We start from the raw sequence: 26,799 nt of genomic DNA, 5'->3' as shown, positions 1-26,799 counted from the left end.
CAAGTGAAAACAGCAGTAGAATAAAAAGAGATTAAAACACATCAGCATCTATGTGTCTGGATAGGTTTGCCTAAACAGAAATATTTTAAGCAGGAGCTGAAAAGAATACAGTGAAGGTGCCTGCCTGCTGTCAATAGGCAGGAGTTCCAAAGTGCAGGTGCTGCCACACTAAAAGAACGATTTCTTACAAGTGTGGAACGAGTATTATGTGACACTTGTAACAGTGCCAGTTCTTTAGAATGTACCAGCTGTTAGCTTAATAGTCCAACAACTCTTCATTCCCTTTCTTCTTACCCATTTAGCAAAGTCTTCTTTGTATTCAGCTTACACACACAGTTTCTTCTTGTGATTTAAAACCAGATCCTTATAGTTTCCTTCATAATTTGAACATAAAAAATTATCAGGCCTTGCTTCCCAGAACACCACTTTACATCTGTCACTACCATCAATCAAAACATGTACATAGACAAATGACTGCCTTCATTTGGGTGGGTAAGTTCAAGAACTACCAGAGCCTGAGCTTTGTAGCTGATAATGATCCCACCTTCTCTAACCCAACACCTCCCAAGATTTATGATACCGACGCTTGGGTCAGATTCAGAGCAAACTAGTTGGTCCTTAAGTCCCATTGAAATCAATGTGAAAAGTAATTCAAGAGTAACTAGAGGCTAGGTGATGACTGAGGGAAAATCAAAGGTTAATTTAAATCCAAAGGTGGCTGGTCTCTTAGCAGAGGCAATGGAATAGCCCAGCTTTGCTTTTTTCCTTCTGTGCTACAGCCTCATATAAAAACACTCTGTGACTGTCAAAAGAGGGGTCATAATTTTGAAATGTATTATAAGGCTGGACCTACCATTAGGCAGGCTGAGGCAGCCATTCCATCAGTTATTTAGTTATTTAAAGTGCAATAATAACAATGTCTATTCAGAAGTCAGTCCTGTTGAACTCACTGGGGCTGACACCAAGTAAGCGGGGATAGGATTGCAGTCTTAGTTTATTATTTTAACACCACTGGGAGCACCATTTTGATATTCTTCAAAAATAGTTTGGGCCCTCTCTGAGTGTCTGCATTCATTTTATACAACGGATTATAAGCACTGCCTCAGTGTGGGGTGCCTTTGTGGGGTGGCATGCGGCCCCTGGAAGCAAGGGGAGGTGGGATTCATCCTTCTGCCCACTCTGGCTCTCATGGGGTCACTTACAATCTCAGGTAAACCCACGAGAGGTGCCAAGGGCTGGGGACAGGCCCAGGCCTATAAAAGGCCCTGGCCTGCCAGACACTGGCCTCTTTCTTCGCCTAGATTAATTAAACAATGCAATTCTACTTCGTTACAATAGACAGATGGGGAAGATTGCAAATTGTGTTATATTTGTAGTTGTGAGTCAGTAGCTTTAAATTAACTGCAGATTTCTTAGCTATTGATGTAAATATTAACAGATGTAAATTTTCCCCTCACAAAATTCTTTTGTGTGAAAATAGGGCAGAAGAATATCTGTGGTGCTATTCAGACATAATTTCAGAGCCAGACTTTTAGAAGAAAACAATCAAGTTTCACATAGGTTCATGTAGAATTCTAAATTTAAATAGGACCAGGTAAATGAAAAGACGGCTCTCAATTCTGACCCTAGTCCAGAGAGAGGGCAGGTAAGATGTACATGTAAAATTGTTTGCTATGATGGCAGCTGTTTTTGAAACTCATAGAGGTGTCTGTCACAGCCACCTACAATTGTGAGTGAAAACAATCTTAAAAGCAGCTGAATCAATCCATAAACCAAAGTTTGGCAGCCATGCTTTGAGATCGGCTTACTTAGGGTTGCTCTATCACTGTGGCAGCCTAAGAGCAATTCTTGATTCTAGATTAACAGGTACTGGCTGCAGCTAAAAGTGGCTTGTACCAGCAGTATCTTATCAGCTGCCTACAATCTTTTCTGGAGACCAGGAATTTGGCAACCATTACTTGGCAAGTTATTTCATAAATGTTACATTATGAAGACAAGTATTTATGTTAGCCAAACATTACAGGGAGTCATTAAACTGCTGAAAACTTTGGAAACAAAATGGCCTGTGTGTTTGTGTACAGCAGGAGGTATTTGCTGAAAATAGATTCAATATTACTTGAACAAAACTGATCAGTTTCCAGCTTGACAGACACAACAGAGCAACTGTGACATTGGCACAATGTTAGCAGTAATGCTAGCAGAAGCAAAGAATACAACAACAGAGGTGTTAAATAAGTTGTTCCACTGTGGAAAGCAACTGAAGGGGAGAATATCCAACTCACGAGATTGTTCTACTAAGGGAGAAAACTGTCATCAGTTCTGGGAAGTTCATTTCTAGGAAACTGCAACAAGCGCCTCCCACGCATTTACAGCTCTAGACGACTGCAATCTAAAGATATTCAACAACCACTTGAATTAAACCCCAAAGTGAGGTGGATGCTGTACTTGCAAGTCAGTAATAAATGCAACTAGGTCACCACTTTCACAACATAATTTGAGGTGCATTTCTGTTCATTACAGACTGCACTATGAGAATCACATTGCATGCTATATACAACCAAACATCTAGTGAACATTTTGAAAATGGATTCACTTACTTACACAAGACTCTTGCACATGCATCTATATTCATTTAAACACAAGGGACAATTCCTTCTCTATGTTGGCCCCAAAACTCTTTTCCATCAGACCTGTCAAGTTACCACGCTTCAGGTTCTTTGAAGAGCCTTGAAGATCTATCTTTTTCAAATAGTTTTCTAGGAGTGATGTTTTATTGGTGGATATTATTTCTGTGGAATGACATTTTTTTCTGGCTCTTTTAATGAGGAGTTTTTCTGAGTTGTTTTTTAAGTTTAAACCTTTTGTATTTTTTTGTTTTTTGTTGTTTTATATCTGTAAGCTGCACTGGATGGACATTCCATGTTTTAAAATAAATAAATATATATACAAATGTTGTTTACTTTGCTAATTTCACATTTGCTAATGTTTCTGCAGTGCTGTAAATGCTATTGCCTGTAGACTGAATCCAACTAAGTCACTGTGCGAGTGGAACTTCTGCTCGTTCAATGGATCTTCCCCTCCCTCTTCTGCCCCCACACTTCCCCAAATCTGCTCTGGTTGGGGAAAACCCTACAGCAGATTTTGCAGGGCTGGGAGGCATACTGGGGGAGAAGAGGGAGGGGAAGTTCCGCGCATGCCAGGAATGCAGTTTTTCCCCATGTGTTGACTGAATCGAGTTACTTACACATGAGACTCTCACACATGCATCTATATTCATTTAAACACAAGGGAGAGGTCCTTCTCTATGTTAACCCTGATCACACAAGGTTCCCAATCATGTGGAAGAGCCTCCATAAGTACATGTAGCTTCCCCTTCAGACCTTTTTCCCATGTGTGAATGCCAGTTTTGGGAACCAGGTATGGATTGTTATTGCTACTATTATTTATATCCCACCCTTCCTCTCAGTAGGAGCCCAGGGCGGCAAACAAAAACATGAAAAACACTCTAAAACATATTAAAACAAAACATCTTTAAAAACATATTTTAAAAAAGCTTTAAAAAATCTTAAAAAGCAATTCCAGCACAGACGCAAAGATAAGGTCTCTACTTAAAAGGCTTATTGAAAGAGGAAGGTGCTGAAAAGATAACAGAGATGAACTGCAATGGGTGAGCAGTACCAGTATCTGGGAATTGGGAAGTTGAGCTGTTTTCGACGGAGTCGCAAAGAAGGAGCAGGTTTGTAGACTAGGGGTACTCCTAAATCCAGTTTTGTCACTGGAGGCCCAATTGCCTTAGTACCTAAGGACTGCCTATGCCTATGCACTGATTTTAATTTTAATTTGAGTTAAATTAATTTGACAGTTGCAGAGTGTGATAGAGGTGGGTCTCCGGTTTATTATTGCTTTAGGGTGGGTGGCCTGTCTGATCGGCGGTCGGGGATAGGGGCATGTGCAAACCGGGGGGGGGATGTGACAGGGAGGGTGAGGGGCCAAACTATAGAAAAAGTGGGCGGCAGACGCTGGAATGGCACTGCTGGCAGACCAGGCCAGATTAGGGGAACTGGGGATAGATGCTTAATACCCATCCCATGTTCCGGGTCTGTCCAGAACCAGACGACAACTGGGGGATGCAGGATTCCTACCGACCTTCGACTGCTGTTGTGTAATGCCAGGTCTGTAGTACAAAAAACATCACACATCCATGATATTATCCTGGATGAGCGGGCAGACCTGGCTGGATGAGGCCTCAGCCCCCATTCTTGAGGCCATGTGCCCGCCGGGTTTCCGTTACGCACAGCAGCCGAGGGTAGGAAGGCGGGGAGGGGGAGTGGCAGTCATCTATCGAGAGTCTTTAGTTTTTACCAGACCTCCTCTTCATAGGACCAAGTTTGTTGACTGCATGTACTGGAGGTTGGGCCCGAAGGGCAGATTGGGGATTCTGCTTGTGTACCGCCCACCCCACTGCACAGCAGACTCCCTGGCCGTGGTGCTGGAGGTGGTCTCGGCTGTACGGGAGTTGTCCCCAGAATTATTGGTGCTGGGTGACTTCAACGTGCATGCCGAGACCACTCTCATTGGAGCCCCTTGGGATTTCTTGGAAACCATGGCTTCCTGGGAACTGCACCTTAGTAATATTGGGCCTACCCATGTAGCCGGTCATGCTCTCGACCTTATGTTTGTCCTGGGAGGGGAGGGAAGTGCTCTGAAGTTGGGGGTGGTTTCTTCCACCCCTGTGTCATGGTCAGATCACTACTTGGTAAATATAGACTTCTCGATGCCACACACCCTCTGCAGGGGAAAAGGACCTATTAGAATGGTCCACCCCAGACGCCTGATGGATCCAGAAGGATTCCTGACTGCGCTTGGGGAATTGGAACCTGCTGAAGGCCGCCCGGTCGATGCCCTGGTGATAGAGTGGAACGAGGGAATCACCAGGGCATTGGACCGGGTGGCTCCGAAACATCCTCTCCCCCTGAATAGAACTCAGTTAGCACCATGGTATACACCATGGTTGCGTAATCTGAGACGGGAGGTGAGACGACTAGAACGCCGGTGGCGGAAATCACGTTCCGAAGATGTCCGGACACAGGTTAGAGTAGCAGTAGCTACCTATCAAGTGGCAGTGAAGGCAGAAAAGAAAAAGTTCTTTGCTGCCTCCATTGCATCCGCAGAGTGCTATCCCAGGAGGTTGTTCCAAGTGGTCCGAAGCCTGGTCGGTCCAGTTGCTCAGGAACCCTTGGAACAGTCAAAGGCCTCCTGTGACAAATTAGCAAAGCACTTTGCTGATAAAATCGAACACTTACGGAGCTTGATCCCGTACACCGTGGATACAGTGGATGAACCAGAGTTGGCCAGTTGCAAGCCGGTTAAATGGGATCTGTTTCAGCCTCTCCCTTCTGAGGATGTGGACAAGGTGCTCTCAACTGTAAAGCCTACCACATGTCTAAATGATCCTTGCCCGTCGTGGCTCCTTGTGAGCTGCAAAGAGAAATTGGGCGAGGGGATTAAGGCGGTGGTTAATGCATCCCTAGAGGAGGGTGTAATGCCATTAGCCCTCAAGGAGGCAGTCGTGAAGCCCATCTTAAAGAAGCCCTCCTTGGATCCCCAAGTTTTGAATAACTTTTGCCCTATTTCAAATTTACCATTTCTAGGCAAGGTCATTGAGCGAGTGGTGGCTAATCAGCTGTCGGCACACTTGGATGAAACGGATTATTTGGATCCATACCAATCGGGTTTCAGGACTGGACATGGAACTGAAACAGCCTTGGTCGCTCTGGTGGATGATATGAGGAGGGCATTAGATAGGGGAGAATTCACCTTTCTTGTCCTCCTCGATCTCTCAGCGGCTTTTGATACTGTCGACCACAGTATCCTTTTACATTGCCTGGATGGACTGGGAATAGGAGGCACTGTACTGCAGTGGTTCCGCTCCTTTCTCTCCGATAGGCATCAACAAGTAGCATTGGGGGAGGAGGTTTCAGACCCTTGGCCTCTCAATTGTGGTGTGCCACAGGGCTCTATCCTCTCTCCCATGCTATTTAATATCTATATGAAGCCGCTGGGGACTATCATTAGGAGATTTGGGCTGCAGTGTCACCAGTATGCAGATGACACTCAGCTCTATCTCTCGTTTAAATCCTCACCAGAGTTGGCTGTGGAGACCATGTCCAAGTGCCTGGAATCCGTGAGTGGATGGATGGGAAGGAACAGGTTGAAGCTGAATCCTGATAAGACCGAGGTGCTACTCGTGGGGGACAAGGGAAGGTTGGGAGATATTGACTTGATGTTTGATGGGGTGAAACTGCCCCTAAAGGACCAAGTCCACAGCCTAGGGGTTGTCCTTGATTCCAAGCTGTCCATGGAGGCTCAGATTTCGGCAGTGAGCCGGGCAGCTTGGTATCAATTACACCTCATACGTAGACTGCAACCCTACCTCCCTGTTCATCAGCTCCCATTGGTGGTACATGCCCTGGTCACCTCTCGTTTGGACTACTGTAATGCGCTCTACGTGGGGCTACCCTTGAAAACGGTCCGGAAACTACAACTTATACAAAATGCGGCGGCTCGACTACTTACAAACTGTCGTCACCGGGAGCACATCACCCCAGTGCTGCTCGATCTGCACTGGCTCCCAGTTGTTTTCTGGGCCCAATTCAAGGTGTTGGTATTAACCTTTAAAGCCCTACACGGTCTCGGCCCAGTTTATCTGATGGAGCGCCTCCAACGCCACCAATTATGCCGCCCGACAAGATCAGCCACACAGGGCCTTCTCTCAGTCCCACCAACTAAAACAGCTAGGCTGGTGGGGACTATAAAGAGGGCCTTCTCAGTGTCGGCCCTCACTCTCTGGAACTCCCTCCAATATGATCTTCGACATGCCCCTTCCCTGAATGTATTCCGCCAGGCCTTGAAGACCTGGCTTTTCAGACAGGCCTTCGGGACTTCCGGGGAGGGTTAATCTTTTTGACTAATTGCCTGCTACTCTGAACTGTCACTGTTTTACTGTTTTATTGTTGTACTGTATTTATTATGATGTATTTTAATTGAGTTGTACGTCGCCTAGAGTGGCCATTGGCCAGATAGGCGACTTATAAATTAAAATTATTATTATTATTATTATTATTAATTATTATTATTATCCAGCTATAACAGCTTTACCAGCTATAGGCCTTCTTGGACTGGTATAACCTGGCCATAGTTACCCATGCTCTGGTAACCTCCTTATTAGACTATTGTAATCTGCGCTATGTGGGGCTGTTATTGAAGTGCTGGGAGGCTATTATCAGTTGCAAGAGTTGTAAGTGGTTACTGCAAGGAGAGAAAATATAACACCAGGAGCTGCACTGGGTGTCTATTTGTTACTGGGTCCAATTGAAGGTGTTGACTCTGATGTTCAAACTCCTAAACAAATGAAGTCCCAAATATGTGAAGGAGTGTCTTCCCCAATATCTGCCAACCTGAGCCTCATGATCTGCGGGAGAGGCCCATTTCATGGTCCCAGTATGCAGTGACAGGGAAAAAGGCCTTCTGTGCAATGGCCCCTTGGTTATGGAATTCCTTCTCTGTGGAAATATGGTCAACAGCTCAAGATATCTCTCTTTAAGCAGGTATCTGGGGACAAGTGCAGTTGAGACTGTTCAGATAAGATGCTGTTGCTGATTTGCTGCATTTGGTTTTATGCTTTTGGTTATTGGTTTTAATGTACTTATGATGAGTTTTATTTAATTGTTGTATACTGCTTTGCGATCCTATGCAATGAACAGTGGCTCAGAAATAACAACAAAGATAAAATAATATTTTGTGCAGTTTGACCACAGAGTATACTTTTCAAACTTTCCTGTAACAACATTTTGCTTCTTCACTTTTATTAATTGATGGCAGTGACAGATGATAGATTAACTGACTACTTTTTGCAGCTCTCTACCCCTAGGTCTCCGCTGCAGGGCATTTTAAAGCATGTTGTGGACTTGTGGTCCTGTTTCATGCTTTTAAAAAATTGATTTGCCTTACCCCCTAAAGCTAAGCAAGACTGGGGTGTGCATCCAATTTAGCTTTATTTTTGCTGTGGTTACATTGAGGAGGCTTGATATATGTGACTCTTACATAAGAACGCCTTGCATTTGGGCTGAAAAGAGGTTCAATTAATTGCTCAACTGTATTGAGGTGAGGGCTTGAGTAAGTTGTGTTTCCTTTCAAGTTCAAAAACTGTGTACAACCTACTTAATGAAGCTTTGCTGCATGCTTTAAAGTGTCATAAAATGTCAGACACAATAAATAAAATGGGGAAAGCTTGCTTTAACAAGAACATCTGCTTTATCATATGATGCTGTCATATGATACCGATGAAATCTGTTTGATCAGAATTCATCCGTTTGATCAGAATGTTAGCATACAACATTGTCATTTAAAGTAGTGGGACTAGATGTGTATGTACAGCTGTTGTTCTCATATATTCCCCCTATCAGATGCTTACAAGTGCTCTGATCACCTGGTTCACGTTTTATTTGTCCATATGAGCGTGTGTTCTAGGAAAATGAGGATTTACGCATGTGGAGGAAATTATGTGAACTACACCTGCCATTGATTTCAGTAGGTCTTAACCAAACAACTTGATGCAAAATTGCAATGTAGCTTCTGTAACTTGAAAATGATGCACTGAATTACTCCAAAAGCAATTTTGACTAGCTGCTTTGCTGTTGATTAATGTTTTTAAAGAAATAGCACTAAACAAAGAGACTACCATTTGCTTACAGCCTTTCTCCCTCTTCCTTTTCTCACATATATAGTCAAGGAATCTAACTAAGCATGACATTAACAAAGAATGAGAAGAACATTCTTTTACAATCTAATGTTACAGGATAACAAGCGTTAGACTTAAATTCTAGTTACACAAAGGATATTATGGATCATATCTGAGTAAAAGTGGAGAAAAGTTGGCTTTTAAGTAACTCTTGGTGAGGAAAACTGCTTGAATTCATTTTAAAAGAGGAACCTAACTTGAAATGTAGTGATTTGTATTGGTGTATTTAAGCATCTTAAAAATAAATTTTCTAGATGAGACCTTTGGTCTTACCATAAAATGGTCTTCTACATGTATGTAAAAGATGATCTTAGGTGGGTTTTGAGTTACACCTTGTGGTTGAAGGCAGAATAGCAATGTTCAATTTTTCCTACTTCTTCTAGCTTCCCCTTAGCCTCAAATGAGTTCTCAAATGACAAGCCACACATAACATGGAAAAAACATAGAACCATAATAGCGCATGCAAACCAAACAAACAGCACTTTCTTCATTCAAGAAGACAGAAAATGAGGAAGGAACATGCCACATATATAATCCATGACATCTTCAACGACAGTACAGTACCAAGAGGCAGCCCTAGCCAAGTAGGGAGAGGCCCTGAGACAATCTTTTACATGCACGTAGGGGACCATTTTACGGTAAGACCAAAGGTCTCTTCTCCTGTGCATGGTGGGACATACCCAATCTGACCCATAAAAGGTGGGCAACAGGGCTGCCTATGACTTCAGGAGAATGTACTGCAGGACCCGTCTCCCAAAGGCTGCCTCAGCCGAGGCATATGTATCAATCAACCTTGAAATATTTGATAAAAATGTTGGGAACAGCCCAAGTGGCTGCTCTACGCATCTCACGAAGCGGTGCATGAAGAGAGAAAGCTGCTGAGGTGGCCGCTGACCTGGTAGAATGTGCCATGATCTTAGCTGGTGGCTGCAAATTCTGACTGGTGTACACTAAGGAAATGCAAGCCTTAATCAATCTGGATAGAGTGGAGGTGGAATTTTTTGTTGTTGTTAGTATAGAAGCAGACAGAACATGAACACAAATCTAAAGAACCACACCAAACATGGAATACCAGCCTGAAAGAAGGGGAGAATCACAGAAGCGAGCAGAGAGCATGAAGAATTCGACCACACACAGTGAAGGCAGAATAGAACTGTTTTCCTGAGGCTAAGGGGAAGCTAGAAGAAGCAGGAAAAATCAAACAGTGCTATTCTGCCTTCAACCACAAGGTAGTGCTCAAAATCCACCTGAGATCATCTTACATGCACAGGAGAATGTAGGTACTTTCTTCAATTAAGCAATTGTTTGCTGCTTTGGATAGTTGTAATAAACATTGTTAAAAGCTAATTTTTTGGCCCGTGGCTAGCAGGACACTTACCATTTAGACACAGGGTTAAGATACAGGAAACAAGTAGTAGGATCTGGGGTGTTGTTCACTGCCTCCACTCTCTCACATACTTCCCTCTTCCCCAAATGTTTTGTGTGATGAGCATCTGCCACCAAGCTGGATTAAAAGGACCCTAAGTATGTTCCTAAACTTGCTTTAAGAACCCGGTTTCAATTTCACAACACTTTTTAGTATTATAAGGATGTCACAAGAAATTAAAAAAGGGGAGTTCATAAAAGTGAGCTCCTCTGTTTGATTATTCAAAAGGACATGTGGGTTGAGTAGGTCCTGTTTGTAGCCTGCTACAAGCAATGCCCCACTTGGCTGCAGCTCAAGCATCCTCCACAATGTACACCTGCCTTCTCCCAAACTTCAAAGGCTCTCTCAAGTTACTCAAGGCAGAATGGGGAGAGGTGGAGGTGGTTTTAGCTCCTTGGCAAAGCTTTCTTGACTATCAAGGAACATACTATTGTTTCAGGTAGCTGGCAAAACTGTGGCTGTTTAAAAAGGCTTCCACTGTGTTTAAAAAGGACTGTGACTGTTTTTATTTCTGATGTTTTAGTTTTAATAGCTGCCTTGGAAATTATGTGGTTTAGGTTCTTTATGTCAACACTCTGGACTTATGACTGAGGCTAGGGAATGAGATGTGTGATGTTTGGATTTATTTTATTTATTTATTTATTTTCATTTCTAGACCGCCCATAGCTAATAGCTCTCTGGGCGGTGTACAAAATGAGATTAAAATACAATATAGAATAAAATCAGTAACAAAGGAACACATTAAACTAAAAACATTAAACATAAAGCATTAAACATTAAAATGCCTGGGAGTATAGCCAGGTCTTAACCTGGCGCCTAAAAGAAAGAATCGTAGGCGCCAGGCGTATTTCCTCCGGTAAGCTGTTCCATAATTCGGGGGCCACCACAGAAAAGGCCCTAGATCTAGTAACAGTCCTCCGGGCATCCTGGTGAGTTGGTACCCAGAGGAGGGCCTTAGATACTGAACGAAGTGAACGGGTAGGTTCATAGCGGGAGAGGCGTTCCACAAGGTATTGCGGTCCCACACCATTGTTAGCCATCTTGATTTTTTGTTGTTGAAAATTTGGCAGGATATAATTTAAAAAAAAAACACAAATAAATAAATACACATTCCACAGTCCCAAGTGGGAAAGTGACACTATACATTAATTTCCACTATAGGAGGGTGCTGGTTGCCAGAATGTTACACCTTTGCAGCTGCTCTCTTCTCCTTCTCCTGACCTGGGGAAGGTAGGGGTGGGCACCCAAATACCTAGAAAATGTTGATCCTTGCTGTGTACTAGCTTGGAGCACATGCAAAGGACTGAGCCCCTTTTGGAGTGAATGTAGAGATGATGGTGCAATCCTACCTTCCAGTAAGATACCAAAAGATGTTGTACAAAATTAAGTTTTGATAATTTTCAAGTTATGATATATTTCATTTTAAAGAAAAAATACCTTAAAGAAGAACCTCAATCCTTTCTTTCATGTCACTTATCTTATTGGAACATCAATTTTGGTGATATATTACATTGTTATTGATTAAAATGTCTAATAATAAATTAGAAGTGCCATTATAACAGTGATTCTATGATCTGCCGCACAGTGGCAAAAGACCAGGTGCCAAGCATTTTTCAAGGGACACCTTATAAGAAAAGCCTGTGTTGCACCATTCATTGAGGTAGGAGAAACAATGTTTTCCCCTCCTATATCTCCTCAATTTTGGAAGGAGTAGCAATGCTAGCAGTGCTGCTGTTGTTGCTTTGCATTATGGATAGCCACGACTGCCTTGCCCCTCTCACTGCTTGTGCAATACAACATGAGCAAAAAAGGCTGCATTAAAGGAGGACATGAGAGGGCTTCAGAGGCAATTGGACACACTTTTCCATGTTCTGCCCCACTTTCCCTCACAACTTCACTGGTGCCACATAAGCTTCTCTGGCATCACAGAAGCAAAATCAGAGAAGAGGAATGTGTTGCCAACAGGACTGGTGCAAGATATGAGGAGGCACTCATCGAAGTGGCCCCTAGTGGGCCACTTTCTACACCAGTGGGTCCTTGGCCACTGATTTTCCTGTTGGCAGCAGTGGATGGCTGTGAGCTGCCATTTAACATGTCCCAAATGTTCCAGTGCAATGCTACACATGGGGGACATTGTGAGGAATTTAAAACACAGGGCTAGGGGTGGAGGGAGGAGAGGGCAGATCAGTTGTCAGTGCCAGTAGACCCTGCCAGGGTGCTGTGGCTTCACCAGCTGCTGAAACCAAGCATGGATGCCAATATGAGTATAGAGAACCCATAGAATATCAAATAATCAAATTCAGGTGTAGCCCGGAAGTATACTGAGAGAGCAAGGTGATTCTCTTTTTTAAAGGAGATTGGGGATGTTCAGAGGATTCATGAACAAAGAAACACAGAGAACTGGAGAACAGGGGAAACAATCCTCTATAAAAGTTATCAGCAGATTTCTCCTGTGTTTCAGCTCCTGTCATGTGATATGTGCCTGCCTACATACATAAGTAGGTTCCTGAATGAAAAAAGCAGACCATTGCAAAGAAGTTAGGCAATATGTGACACAACAAGTAGTAGGGACTTACAGCCTCTTTTTTACTAATACTTCTGCTGTGTGACCGAGAATGGGAAATAGTATTGAAAAAGGACTCTTTCTTGGTTGCAGACAGAGGTGGAGACCCTGTGTATTCACGTCCTCCAGACAAACTGTCAATGCTTGGAGAAGAGCTGACATTTTTTGAACTCTGCCCTGTAAAGCAAACAGAAGGAAGCAAAAAAACTATCAATGGAAAACACTGCCATCAAAGAGCTCCCTATCTGAAATGTCACCTAGTAACTTTCATGAACAGATAACACAGAGTGAGATTTGGTGACATCAAAGCACATCTGTCCACACACAGGGGGAGATATGAAGTGCTACTGTGAGACACACAGGTCTGTATAGTGCCAGGTCTCTGCAATGCACACTCTCTACCAGACAGCTACAAAGTTGAACACATAAAACAAATCTATTGCAAGAAACAGAGACATTGCCCTATGAGAAGTCCATATTCAGTAATTGATCTCTGCACAGCAATGTAAAAAAACCCTCAATTTCTTTCCTCCTCTCCTTTCCAAATCCAGAGTTTTTAAGTTTTGCTAGATGAGAAATTTGGAGACAAGCAGCGAAGTGGTGGCATGATGGAGGTGTTGGTAAGAAAAGAACAAAATAGATGCATATAGCTCATGGGAATCCTATGTATCAATAATGAGCTCATTTTGCAAGCTGATCCTTAAGAAGCCAAAACAGCACCATTCAAGAAAAAGAGAAAGATATCAGCAAGCTCGGGGGATCCATAAGGTTTGCACTGTGCATGAGCAAATCTTTAAAAAAGAAACCTTAAGGGACCAGAACCCTCGAAAAAAGAACTGAGCATGCTCAGTTGGCATGGAATGCTGGTGATCTGTTAGAAGGGGAGGAGAAATAGAAAACCAGAGATGTGGAATGGAGCTTCCTGAAAGAGGATGTGCCTGTCTGGCTAGAACCCTGGACATTCCATATTGCAATATTTTGTTGAAGTTCCCTTTGTATAGCCTTAATTCTATAATGAAGTTATAACAGAAATAAATATGTGCTTAAAAAAGAAATATTGAAATCTTCATTAACTCAGGTCCAATGTTGGAGAAAGAGAAGTAACCATTGCATAACTAAATCTCCACTTGCATCTGTGGTCTTTGGAGCTTAAGACAGAGTCCGATATGAGACTAGCTTTACGATGGTGTAGTTTGTGTGTTTATCTAAAATGATTACAAATAACAAAGGAAGGGGGAGGGAAGGGACAAGGGGGAGGGAATAGGAGGGAGAAGGGAGGGTGGGTTTGATCTAGGGTTGCCAGGCTCAGGGCCTGAGAATGATTCTGTATCTTTAAGAGAAGAGAAAATGCAGCCAAGTACAGGTTTTCTTGCAATATTGTAATGGGAAAAACCACAAGGTGAAATTCTCCGTTCCTCCTGTACAACTTTTAAAGATACAGAAGACCTCTTGGAGGCTGAGCCTCGCAACCCTAGTTTGATCATTTGCATACTTTTTGAGTTCAATTGGATTTATTTCTGTGCAATCATGTTTGAAAATGGAAATGGACTGCCTTCAAGTCGACCGGACTTCTGGCAACGCTTTGAATAGGGTTTTCATGGTAAATGGTATTCAGAGGTGGTTTTACCATTGCCTTCCTCTGAGGCTGAGAGGCAGTGACTGGTCCAAGGTCACCCAGTCAGCTTCATGGCTGTGTGGGGATTTGAACCCTGGTCTCCCAGGTCATAGTCCAACACTGACCTGGGGGAGGGGCAGGGAGGGGAGTAGATTGGGTGGGTGGGCACTGGGCAGAGGGGAAGCCCCTTACCTTTCCAAAAGGAAAACATTGTGAACAGTATCATTGCTTTTCAGCGTTTCCCTCACCTTTTTATTCTACAGCAGGCACATGTAGCTTCCCACCCAAATTTAAACCAAAGCTGTCCCTGGCCACATCCACACCAGACCTTTATTTCCCTTTAGACAGTCATGGATTCTCCCAAAGAATCCTGGGAAGTGTAGTTAGTGAAGGGTGCTGAGAGTTGCTAGGAGATGACCTGTTCCACTCGCAGAGCTTCAATCAGAGTGGCTCACTGTTAAACCAGTCTGGCCACTGGAGCTCTCTCAGTGGAACAGGAGTCTCCTCTCAGCCCCCTTCACAAAATACACTTCTCAGGATTCTCTGGGGGAAGCCACGACTGTCTCAAGTGAAATCAAAGTCTGGTGTGGGTGTGGCCCCCTGAATAGGCAAGCGAAGCAGCTGTGAGTCTGGCTTTTAGAACGCTGATAGTTGGTCTTACTGAGCATGCCCAACATTATCATAGGGTTCCAGCCAAAATTTCTTAAATTAATTAAAAATCAGCCAGGCATTTTTTTAACTTTTAAACTGCAGAAGATGAAGGTCAGAGTATGGGGGAAGGTCAGTAATAGGATTGCAAGTACTCTGTGAACTTGGCTGATTTCTAATTAATTTCAACACATTATGAAAATTCTGACCAAAATCAGTTCAAAAGGGGACTGGTTTCTCTCTCTCTTTTTTTACACTTTGAACTTTCGATTGTCTCTGACTGTTTTGTGTATCACCACGAAAATTGAGAGGGTTGTTAAGCAAGTGTTTCTGAGTTCAAGACTATAGGTTTTGTTTTGAAATGAGCTTATGGGAAGCATCAGAATGGCATGGGGGTATTTTCAATTTAACACTGCGGAATGTGAAAAATCCACGCTGGCTATAGTATACAGCCACTCTTGTGGCTGTATAATAACAAGTGAAGTAGGCCTCACATGTAATACAGAACTAGATTCAAAATAAGTTGTTGCAGATCACCATCTGTTGCAGAATGCATATGCAAGTCTTCAAACAACACAGAACTCTTTGCCAGGTAGAATGGACAGAAGGGGATCTTAAGCCCTATTCAAGGATTTGCCAGAAAACATGCTGAGGGAGAGCGGGCTGTGTATGCTCACCTCCCTGGCAATGTCCCTGACTTTACTGGCTGCAGCCTCAAGTCCTTTGTGCACTGGGCAGAAGGTCTGAAGGGAGATTCTTCATGTATTTAGTGAATGCATGTAAAATCCTTCCCACAGTTGAGAGTCTTGATCATGCAGGGTTCCCGATTGCAGGAAGGCTTCCCAATCGCAAGGAAGTTTCTTTCTTTTTTTGGTCATTGCACGCACTCCATTTATTGCAAGCAGGCATGGAAATTACAGGCAGTGTCTGTACAGAAGTGTCACCGTTCACAGCCCTATTCAGAAGCTGGACAAATGCGTGAAGGGGAGAGACTAGACCTGCCCTCCATTGTCACACTTGTTGATAAGCAGAATGTACAACATAAAATTTTGCACTGAGGCACCACACACATGCACAGGCTTCCATGCAATCTGGAATCCTGCACAACTGGGATTCCAGAAAGTATGGACACCTTTGTTCATACAGATGCACAAGTGAAGATGCCTTCATGCACATGTTGGCACTATAGATGTGGATGTCAGGGGTGGCGCTAATCACCTCACAGGTTTCCCTGTTGTGTGAGGGAAACTCCTGAACAGGGTTAATATATTATAATAAATCATCTTGGGAGACTACAGTACTTTAATATGCACTAATACATACAGCGACATGTTGCAAGGAGGTTTCTTGAACTCCTAAACAGGGCTTTAGTTAGAGTTGAAGGATGGGGACAATTTCAGATAACTCCATCTGAAATCATGAAGAGCCACTGCCAACCAGTATAGACAGCAATGAGCTAGATAGACAAATGGTCTGACTCAGTATAAAGGCAGCTTCCTATGTTCCTAGCATCTATTCCCTGCTAACCTTCAGGTCTGAAAATAAAATAGTGTGATTGAGTTGGCAGTAATGCTGACAGTTCATGCCAGATATCTCTGCTCATAGTTTCAATCAAGGCAAAGGGATACATGCTAAGATACATGCTCAGAAGGAAAGTGTAAAGACAAAGAGGGGAGAAGGTACAACTCTCACATTCTTTTTGGCCCCACCAGCTTTGGCTGATTCCTCTACTGTGTGTCTCCATTTGGCAGTTATTCCCTTATGAGATCTTCAGCAGGTGCTTTATCATGCCAATTGCTGATGCCATGCTTCCAATAAAATGAAAGAATACATACTAAGAAATATCGGTAATTGGGTTTTCTAGTAGGTAGGTGGGAATAAAATCCCCTCCCTTTACAGTCCAGTCTGTATTTGTGAACGTTCTCTTGATAAATTCCTATGCTTCATTCTTGAGCCTACTGTTAAATACTTCAAGAGGCAATATGGTGAAGAGGTATTAGAACAAACCCTGGCTACAACTTGTGGTTTGTGTGGAGTGAGATAAACCAGATTCAGATGCAATGCTAAACAAAACCATGGTTTAGTTCCCAGCAGTGTGGCAGTAGTAGAACCAGAGGAGGAGCAAAACATCCATTATCTTCTCACTGGGAGCCCACATTTTGCTCATTTACGCCAAGCCATAGTCTGGCTTAGGGTTAAGTCTGAGCCGAGTCTGCATGTACTTGCAGGTCAAAAGTGCTAAAGAACTCTTTATAAACTAGCTTTTATACTTGGAGATCAATCAATGATTACAAGATCAGCTGAACTATTTAAATTGCCAGCTGAGAAAATCTGCTAAAAACTTGCAGAAGCAGGGTAAATTGCATGATCTGCATGGAAGAAAGTGTGAACAGTCTACTTTTGGGAGGTGTACCGGTTCTATTTTATGGAACATATTTTGGGGACAATTTTTACATATTGCCAAGGCCAATATCTATCCACCTATCAACAAAGCAAGTGGCAAAATCTCGTATCACCAATTGTTTCTGAAAGACGGAGACAGAAGAAATACAGAATCAGAAAAACAACTCAGTATAGTTCTAAACTACTTAAGCACCTTTACTTAAAAATATAGAGAGCTAAAAAAAAAAGTGTAGTTGTCTGCTTTTGCTCTAATTCAGTGTGGCTATTAAAGAGCAGAGCTATGGGCTCTTTCCAACATCAGTCCTACTCAGAGTAGACCCATTGAAATTAATGAACATGGCAAACAGCCTATGAATTTCAGTGGGTCTATTCAGAGTATAACTTAGTTGGATACAATCCCGTGTGTTCATGTAATAATGCTCTTCTCCACATTAAAACTGTCATAAGGAGAAAACTAAGCATATTGGGGAGAAAAATTCTAGTTTAGCTTCTCAGGAACGCTAATTTAGTACATGCAGGGAAACTTTTACCTGGGCAAGCATTCAAAAATTGAATTTAAATATTTCAGATACAGGCTCTTAGTTGAAAAAAAAGTCCTGTAGGCTAAGAGAAGAAAATACTGTGTCCAGAAGTCCTAAATCAAAAGTGCTATAGTGGGCCTGAATAGTATGCTATTATATGAAACTGAATATTAAAAAACCTTGACACAAAATTTTTGTAGAGAAGGAAGCTGACACACAATATAGGAACCACATGGAGCACAGCCCATATGGTGATGAAATAAAAGAACTTTCTTTTTTTTTAAACAACAGCACCACTTAGTGGAAGGACAATGTATGGCACACACTGGAAATGACACCACCACAGATGGGGTCCCCAATAACAATGTTACAGATAAAAACATACCATGTGTTGCTGTAGCAACTGTCCCTTGGAGGGCACTTAGATTCTGGACAGGAACCGACACTTGAGCATCACTGCCTGTAACTATATCTCCTAGTAAATAAAGTTAAAAAAAAGTCTTTACAGTAACAGAAATAAGTTAAGTCTTCCCATTTTTGTATGAATGGAAAAAGATGCTGCTCTCTTAAAATTGCAGTATTTGACATTTAGTCTGCTTTCCTTGAGATATATGCCCAACAGCTGTCTGATTCTTCCATTTTACTTCCCTCTGATGTCAACTTGAGACAATACACCCGAGCCCTATTCCCTTCCCTCTCTTGTACCCCTTACACTTCCACCCCCAACACAGAGTTTATTTGTTAGAATGTTACTGAACAACTTGCAAAATCTTAAAAAGAAAATACACATTTTTTGAACCCTGTAAAACATGGTAGACAAAGATCTTAGTAACACTACCAGAGATACTTTCTATGCAAAGTTTTAGGATAACACTCATATCCAACTTCAGATTACACTTCTCAAATATATGCCAAACATGAAAGGAAGCATTAAATTATTATTATCATTAAGTAACAGAATAAGCTGATTATATAACAGTTATGTAGTCTTCAGTACCTGGATACTTGACTAAACCATCTGTAATATTACAGATCAATTGGGATTTTATAGTTGGTATTTCCATAGCAGGAATTCAGAATAGTACACAAATTTTCCAGTGAGAAAAGGTGTAAATTGCTGATAATTAACAGCACAATACTAAGAAGTATGTCCCATTGAACTCAATGAGGTTTACTCCCAGGCAAGTGGGTACAGAACTGCAACCTAAAATATTTATTTATAATAATCCCCCAAACATCAAACATAATATTATTAGGGTTAATACACCAGTCAACTAAATATTTCGGCCCTTACTACAGTGTGAATTGCTCAACAGATAATGCTAATATAATGAATCACTACACCCAAGACAAAAAAAGAAAATAGTCTAGCTGTACTTTAGATTTTATCAAGTATTCTGATTTTTTTTAATAATGAGTTTTAATATGACATACATATTTTTGTAGTCCAACATTTACAGCACTGTTACAGATCAATGGAATGGGACCAATAGAGCATTGTGCACATTGGCTGGTAGATTGAACTTGAAAGTGCTGAAGATATGAAATCTAATATGTCCCTTTCCTTCAAGTGCATAATCTCTTCCTTTGTTCTTTTCCTTATCTTGCTTTTCTTATATTTTTGTCCCTTCTATTCATTCTCCCAATATGTCTCTCACATAAATCTAAATTATGGGATTAGTGCAAACATTCAACCCCCTTGCATGCTTCATGTGGAAATAAATGCACCCTCATAAGTATCTGCAAGACTTGTGGCCAGTTATGTGGCTTCTGTGACTGTTTGCTATATAAACTTATTATAGCCCTGCTACTCCATGTGACAATGGAAGGTAAGTCAAATCCTGAATACTAGTCTAGTAATTGCCTAAATTTACCACATTGCCTAGCATGTCATTGTCACAAACCAGGCCAATAACTGTCATGATTTCTAAGGTCTGGCCAGTTTCCACATTACAAAAAAAACTTATTTTTTTTGGCCAGCAATCTAGCAAATCCAGTTACAAGAAGTTGCATTTGTTATATTCCATTTTCTTCCATGAAATCCTTTTTGTTACAACTTCTTACTGACCATATCTGGTCTGGAAATCGTATGATGATGATTATGATGATTTTTGTCTGTCCTCCTTTCATGGAATTCCTGCATTTGAAGTTCTAATCCTTTGTTGCTAGACAAACGTTTTTCATGGGGGACGGGAGGGGAATACCTTGCCTGGCTTGCTTGGTTTTTAACTCTCATGCACACTGTTGGTTGGCCATCCTTTCTCCCCATCCTGACAGGTTTTCCCTAAAGAATGGGACATCAGAGATTCGAAACAGATTTGCAGACTGGATTTTCAGTTGTAGTTTTCTTACTGTTGAGTAAAATCGCTTGTTTCTATTCCATTAACTTGGAACTCATGGAGGCAAGTGACAACCTTTCAGTGTCCTGATATGGTTTGGGAAAATGGATTTATAAGTCCTTGAAATTTAGAACTATGCACTATGAACTTTAGCTTTTGTTCCAGCTTAGGATAAGTGTGGTGTAGTGGTTAAGGTGTTGGACTATGACCTGGGAGACCAGGGTTCGAATCCCCACCCAGCCATGAAGCTCACTGGGTGACCTTGGGCCAGTCACTGCCTCTCAGCCTCATGAAAACCCTATTCATAGGGTCGCCATAAGTCGTAATCAACTTGAAGGCAGTACATTTACATTTAGGATAATGAAAATCTGCTTAAAACATCTTCTTTTCCCATATGCATGAATACTATATAGTTTCCAATTTCCTAAAGAAATAAACTCCCCCCCCTATTTTACTCTATGAATGTGCCTTTAGATTTAAGCACCCTCTCCCTAAACATGCTTAAATGCTTTGCTGTGTTCATGTTAATGGCAGATACATGTTGGACTCTTTTAAGAAAAAGTGAGATGTCCCAAATGTCTTATAAAGTTGGAATGGTGGTGGCTTGTAACTAGATTTTGTGAGCTTTTGAATTTTTAAAGGAACAGGATAAAGATGCATATAAGAAGGTTAAATAAAATAAATCCTCATTATCCCACAGAGATTCCCACACACATTATGATGGATGTGACTCTTCTCTTCAAATAGTGAACAGCCAGTTTGGGGACTGCTATTAAGTTAACAGCAACACTTTGGAAGACTTTAACAAACCTGACAGTGGTCTTTCAAATCCATATTTGGGTGACCTGTCCTCAGAACACTTTTAACAAAATCTAATTGTGGCTGGGTTATCTGGGGTTGCCTTTACGTGATCAATGGTACTTTAGAACTAACGAAAGGAAGACCAAACAGGGTGTTATTAAACAACAGTGAAGCCAGACCTCTATATGAATTAATTTTAATATAGAAAGATTAGTCATATTTTAAAGTATCACCATGAATCTAAGGCATTTACAGTGAATGCAATGAATTTGTATGGGGCGGTATATAAATAAAATAAAATAAATAAATAAATAAATAAAAGCAGAAGGTTTTTTATTTTTTTGAAATAGAATGAATAGATTATCATCATCATCAACAGATGCAAGGCAATTTGGTGGCGTGGAGTCCGAGCATGCTTAAAAATCTTGTTCAAAAAGACAAAGAAAAAAGAAATGTTACAAGAATGTTAATAAATAACAGCAACTTCTTGATTACTTTTACTATACGAAACAGAGTTCCAAGTTAAAAATAAAAATATTAAAACTCAGAAACTAACATTATTCAAGTTCACTAAAAAAAGTATGTCTTTAAAAAAATTAGTCAAATGTCATGTAGTTGATTATGAGGACAAACTCATGTGAGTATCAGCAGAAACAATTTTAGTATTTCTGGCATCCTAGGGTTGGGTACTCTGTCCTAATAGAAAGATAGCCTGTGCCACCTACCTTTACAGGGAGTGATAGTTCATTCGTAACCTCTCCCCTCTGAGCACAGGAGGAACAGTGAGGAGTAACAGCATTCTGTTCTTTAAGGCCTGTGGGGTTTCTATTAATAGTGACCAAAGGTCTGGCAGAGCACTTGTGTGTGTGTGTGTCTGTGTGCGTGTTTGTGCATGCGCATTATGTATGTGTGTGGGAGATAGACACATGGTCATCTGGTTGAGTGTGGGATCTACTTCTTTGGAATGAGAATTTTTGGAAGAGTGTGGACTATATAGTTATTGTGCTAAGGTATGCTTTCATGTTATTGGCATTAATTGTAAAAAGAATATAAAACTTAAACTGAAAAAGACATGTGAACTGAACAATATCTATCATACCCCATCTGCAGTCACAAAATACAGGAACACTTCTCCACAGCTACTACAGAGCAAGTGATCCAGCCTATTAGATTAACGGAAGTGAAATGGACCACCAACATCTTGTTAAATTTAGTAGTTTCTCCACGACTATTAAGTATAAATAATCAAAATATGCCAACGTATAATCACAGTATCTTCAAAATAGGCCACCTCTACATTTGGCAAAATTGAAATAGTGTTTATCAGGGCAAACAAAATCAATGACTGTATTTAAAATAACCCTTTCCAATATTGAAAATCTATTTTATAAAGCATTGAGGGATATGTGGTAGCGATGATAAATGTGGTGGCAATGATTGACAGAGGTTACTCTGTCCCAGAAGCATATTTGCTCTGATCCAGAGGGGCAGGACAGGTAACGAATGCAGGAAAAGATTATAGAAGCAGGTCAGTGTCTAAGTAACCAGGTGGCAGAGACTTGAGAAGGAAGCAGCCAGAATAAGCAAGTAATGGGGTTCAGTAAAGAGGGTTGGAAGAGGCAGTAACAGGGAAAGAAGGCAAACAAGAGGCAGAAATTAGAGAGTGGGAGGAAAACTGAAGAAAGAATTAGTTTAGAAGAGACGTAAAACATGGTCAAGAGCTGAGAAGGTGAGCAAGACTGACATTCACAGGTAAATTTGATATAACTGCCCAAATATTGGTTTGAAAACATCTCAGGTTTGTTTAGTACAAGATTCAGTCTCAAAAACAAGCAATACCATATATTTACCTTTGCTTAGTTGAACTGGTACACTTTCAGATTTCATCATCCTCTGTTGCTGCTGCTGTGGGAACTCCACTGTGCTCCTAATGGGCACCGCAACAGAAGAAAAGCTGCCACTGCTTCCTACAACAGGCCCAGTGGCACCACCTGATGTTATGGCTGGGGAAATCAGCTTCCGGCCAAAATTCAGTAAGCTACTGGAAACTTTATTTATGTTCAGCGGAGTGACTTTGGCACTGACCCTGTAAAATAAAAGAAGCAACTGGCTACCATTTATTCAATAGGGAAAAAATAAATAACGTCTCTCATAAATATTTTTTTTCAGATGGAAGCAACAATTTCCCTTCATGTCTGACTGTTACAGTGACCTCCGCGTGACATGTAGGTGGCAGTTTCTGCCTTCCAACCCATGATGCCACCAAAAAGCAGCATCATAGATATGAATTTGCTGCTCCAATCATTTTAATGTCAGAAAAGCACAAGCTGAGTCAGGGAAGCTGGGCTATTCTGAAGAGAGAACCCCACACCCACATCCCCATGCACACTATGGCTCGGCCTTTGCCATTGCTGAGAAGGAAAAGAGGAGCATGCTAAATCCCTGTCCCTTCCCTAGAGATGATGATGATGTTTTAATTTATACTCCACCTTTCCTTTACTAAAGTACACAAGGCAGCTTATAAAATAGTAAGATAATAAAAGGTTAACAAGATAAAACACAGTGAAAAACTAGCAACAAAGCAATATAAAACAGCAGCAGTATACATAACATCATAATCCTAGGAAAGCCTCCTTGAGCAAAACCAACTCCACTGCATACCTAACAGCAGGCATATGCCTCTTTCTTTGCTACCTTTACTTAAGTTGTAATGGAATAGTTCCAGCAGCACTGTTGACAGGAGGATGCTGAGATGGAGGTATTCAGGTCTTTTTAGCGGACTGGCTGTGTACCAGCTATGAACTCTCTTTTCCCAAACAATGATTTTGGTGCTCCATTCACTTTTTATGTTTCCTCCTGCAGTGTCCTTGACATAAATAGTGACCTTCCTAAGCTGCAGTTTAAGCAAACAAGTAGTGGGACAGGAAGCTAGATCTGGAAGAGATACTTTTGATAAATTTAGTGCTGTCTCTTTCTTTGCTACCTTTGAATGTTTTGCTATATGAGATGATTACAGCCATCAAACAAGGATCAATATCTATGTCTTCACCATCAAGATGTACAAAAAACGCAAAACAATCACCAGAAAAATGGGGATTGATTATGTTACACAGTCATTAAGAAATACATTTAAAAGCAAGGTATTACTTTAAAAACATGAATGTCAAGGAGATGCAAATTCAGTCTCTGGAGAAACATTTTTGTTTCATCACAATAAGCACCATTGACCTTGGATATCAATGGTATATTTTTAAAACAAGCTGTGCAATGATTCTGTCTCTGCAGTTTTTGCTCATATGAAAATGCTTGGTTTAAGAAAGCTGATTCAAACATGTTTCTTTTCATTATGTAGCCACTATAAAAACAAACTTTCTACAAATATTGCACATTTATGTGTTTTAAAAATCTGCAATTTTTTTTGAAAACATATAAAGTAATTCAAATTTGAATCACAATAATAAAATAAGTAACAGTCTGTCGATTTTGCTTTCTCTTCAGTTTCTCTTCATAATCATTCTAGATAGCAGGATTTTCTGAAAAGTTGATTGGCTGATTTTAAAAGCTGAGGACCATCTAGATGTGCCCTTCCCCAATACTGAGAAATACAAAAGCCTAAACTCACTCTCTTAAATTACACTTCACTGTTAGGATGTTAAATCTTATGCCCTTTACCTCACTTTGGAATTAATCAGCTTTGTTTCAAGTAGGCATGCTGATATGTTGAACTTGCACATACATGTTTTAAAGAAATTAACCTGGAGGTACTGCAGTTATCTACAGTACTGAGAAAATTGTAGTTTCTTGTGTGCTGTGGGGACAGGTTTTGCCCTAGGTCTTAATTGAATGCTTAATTAATGCAACAATTAAATTAACACTGGAGCTCTTATCTGAAATGTACACTGATTTATTCCCCAAGCCAAGCCTGTGTCTTCCACTCTTATATATAGATACCTGGGGTGGTGGTGGTGGAATCAAGCATCCCTTTAACCATTTGGTTGCTGGCAACTGACCTTTCCAATCAATTTGCCCCTGGGAAAAGGTTTTACCACCATTTTATAAATTGTGGTTGCTGGCTAAATCTTATTTTCATTTGCTTCTCTCATTGGAACGTATGCTAATGAATTGACAAATGTGTGCTAATTGTCATGAGCAACTACTGAGAACAGCAGCCCTGCCAGATTTGAAGCCTGGACAAAGTGTTCTCTGGAGCCCCCTGTACCTCTCAGGCTGTTCCCTTTGAGCTGTCACTTACGTTGCTTTATCTGCTGCTTTCTTCCTTCTGCTGCCACTGTCCTGCTCTGCCTCTTTCTACCCTTCTTCTGCTGCCCTGGTTGGTCTATTCTGACCCCGTCCCCCATTTTAGCAGGCAGCAGTGGGAATCAATAATGGTCCTTTTTTCTTTTTCTTTTTTAGAGGAGTGGAAGGCAGTTGAACACGGGTCTCTCTGGTCCTAGCCTGATAATCAAACCACTACCCCACAATAGATCTAAGGTGGAAACTCAAGTAAGGATCTAACAGGCCAACAAAATATAACACATAGTACAGGGCCCCCATTATCTCCTGCTTTGATCCTGTGGTTGCTAACACATCAGGAAGCCAAACTTGTTGGTCAAGACATGTAAGTAGAACCATATTCAAGCATATGAAATCATTTCCAGTCAAACATTTGCCTAAAAGGTCAATACATTCTTCTTAGAATGGAGAAAGGATTCTGGATGAGCAGGAGTTGCCTATGTTTTCTTCTTCTCAGGGTCAGTGCACGCTTCCTGTGAACACCACTTCACATGCTGGACATTTCCAGACACTGTACAGAACAGGTAGAGCCTGCATGTGCATGAATCAGAACTCCAAAGAGATCTTGGGACTGACAAAAACCAATGTTTCTTGATACCCTAATCCTAAATGCCCGTGCCTAAGAACAGTTGATTGTGGAACTGACCAGCAGGTTGGAGACCCTGGACCTAATCCTAAGTGGCACCCAGGATCAAGGAAGAGATGTAAAAGCTGCTGAACTGAGTCAAATTTGTAAAGAAACAAGGCTATAAATAATATTAAACACATTTTGGATGTATGTCAGGGCAACTTTATTAAAAAATTACAATTCATGGAGGGCAAGCCTACCAATGGCTACTAGTCAAGAGGGCTACATGAAATCACCTATTTTTTAAATATGGTTGCAGTCCTATGCAGTTCTGCTCAGGAGCATCCTCTAATATACATGTCCCAAGTGAATATTAGCTGGTATAACCAGTCCTTTTTTGGTAAAAAATGAGGTGCTGGTACTCGTGGCTTGCTAAAAGTGCTATTGCTGCCAGCACAAAATGAAAAAAAACGCCCTGTGTAGAATGTTTACTAAGCACATTTCTTTTGGCAAATATATGATAAAAGCTCACCGTGTTTTATTCATCAAGTCTGCTCCACGTGCTTTGTAGTAATCCAAATTTTGTTGGAACTGGTAAGTAACAGGTCTTGGATTTCTCTAAAGACATAGAAATATCATAGTGTATAAGTAAAAATATTTGAAAACATAGGTAACAAATAGTCATTGTATCATGAAATCAGAAGCAGAAATATTTAGCCCAAATGAGATATCATTTGTCTCAGCTAAAAGTACCAGGGAAAATTATGACTAAGTTTCAGGTTACTATTATTTTTCTGACTAAGCGAAATATAGCCACTAGAT

The 26,799-nt window shown here is 41.2% G+C and overlaps 1 protein-coding gene across 6 annotated transcripts in view; it reads right to left on the bottom strand.

Annotated features, from left to right (window-relative positions):
* TBC1D5 (TBC1 domain family member 5) overlaps positions 1-26,799 on the bottom strand; it is a 741,088-nt gene that overhangs the window by 38,243 nt on the left and 676,046 nt on the right. For all 6 annotated transcript variants that reach the window (XM_061587418.1, XM_061587420.1, XM_061587415.1 and 3 more), the window contains 4 exons: positions 26,510-26,595; positions 22,967-23,202; positions 18,362-18,451; positions 12,803-12,966 (listed from right to left, as the gene is read on the bottom strand). In XM_061587418.1, the coding sequence (XP_061443402.1) occupies positions 12,803-12,966; positions 18,362-18,451; positions 22,967-23,202; positions 26,510-26,595 (576 nt within the window). The remainder of the gene's footprint in view (positions 1-12,802; positions 12,967-18,361; positions 18,452-22,966; positions 23,203-26,509; positions 26,596-26,799) is intronic.

Source organism: Rhineura floridana, chromosome 10 (assembly GCF_030035675.1).
Source record: "Rhineura floridana isolate rRhiFlo1 chromosome 10, rRhiFlo1.hap2, whole genome shotgun sequence".
Classification (NCBI taxonomy): Eukaryota; Metazoa; Chordata; class Lepidosauria; order Squamata; family Rhineuridae; genus Rhineura; species Rhineura floridana.
Note: the sequence above shows the minus strand (reverse complement) of the source record. Positions and strands in the feature narration are given on the sequence as shown.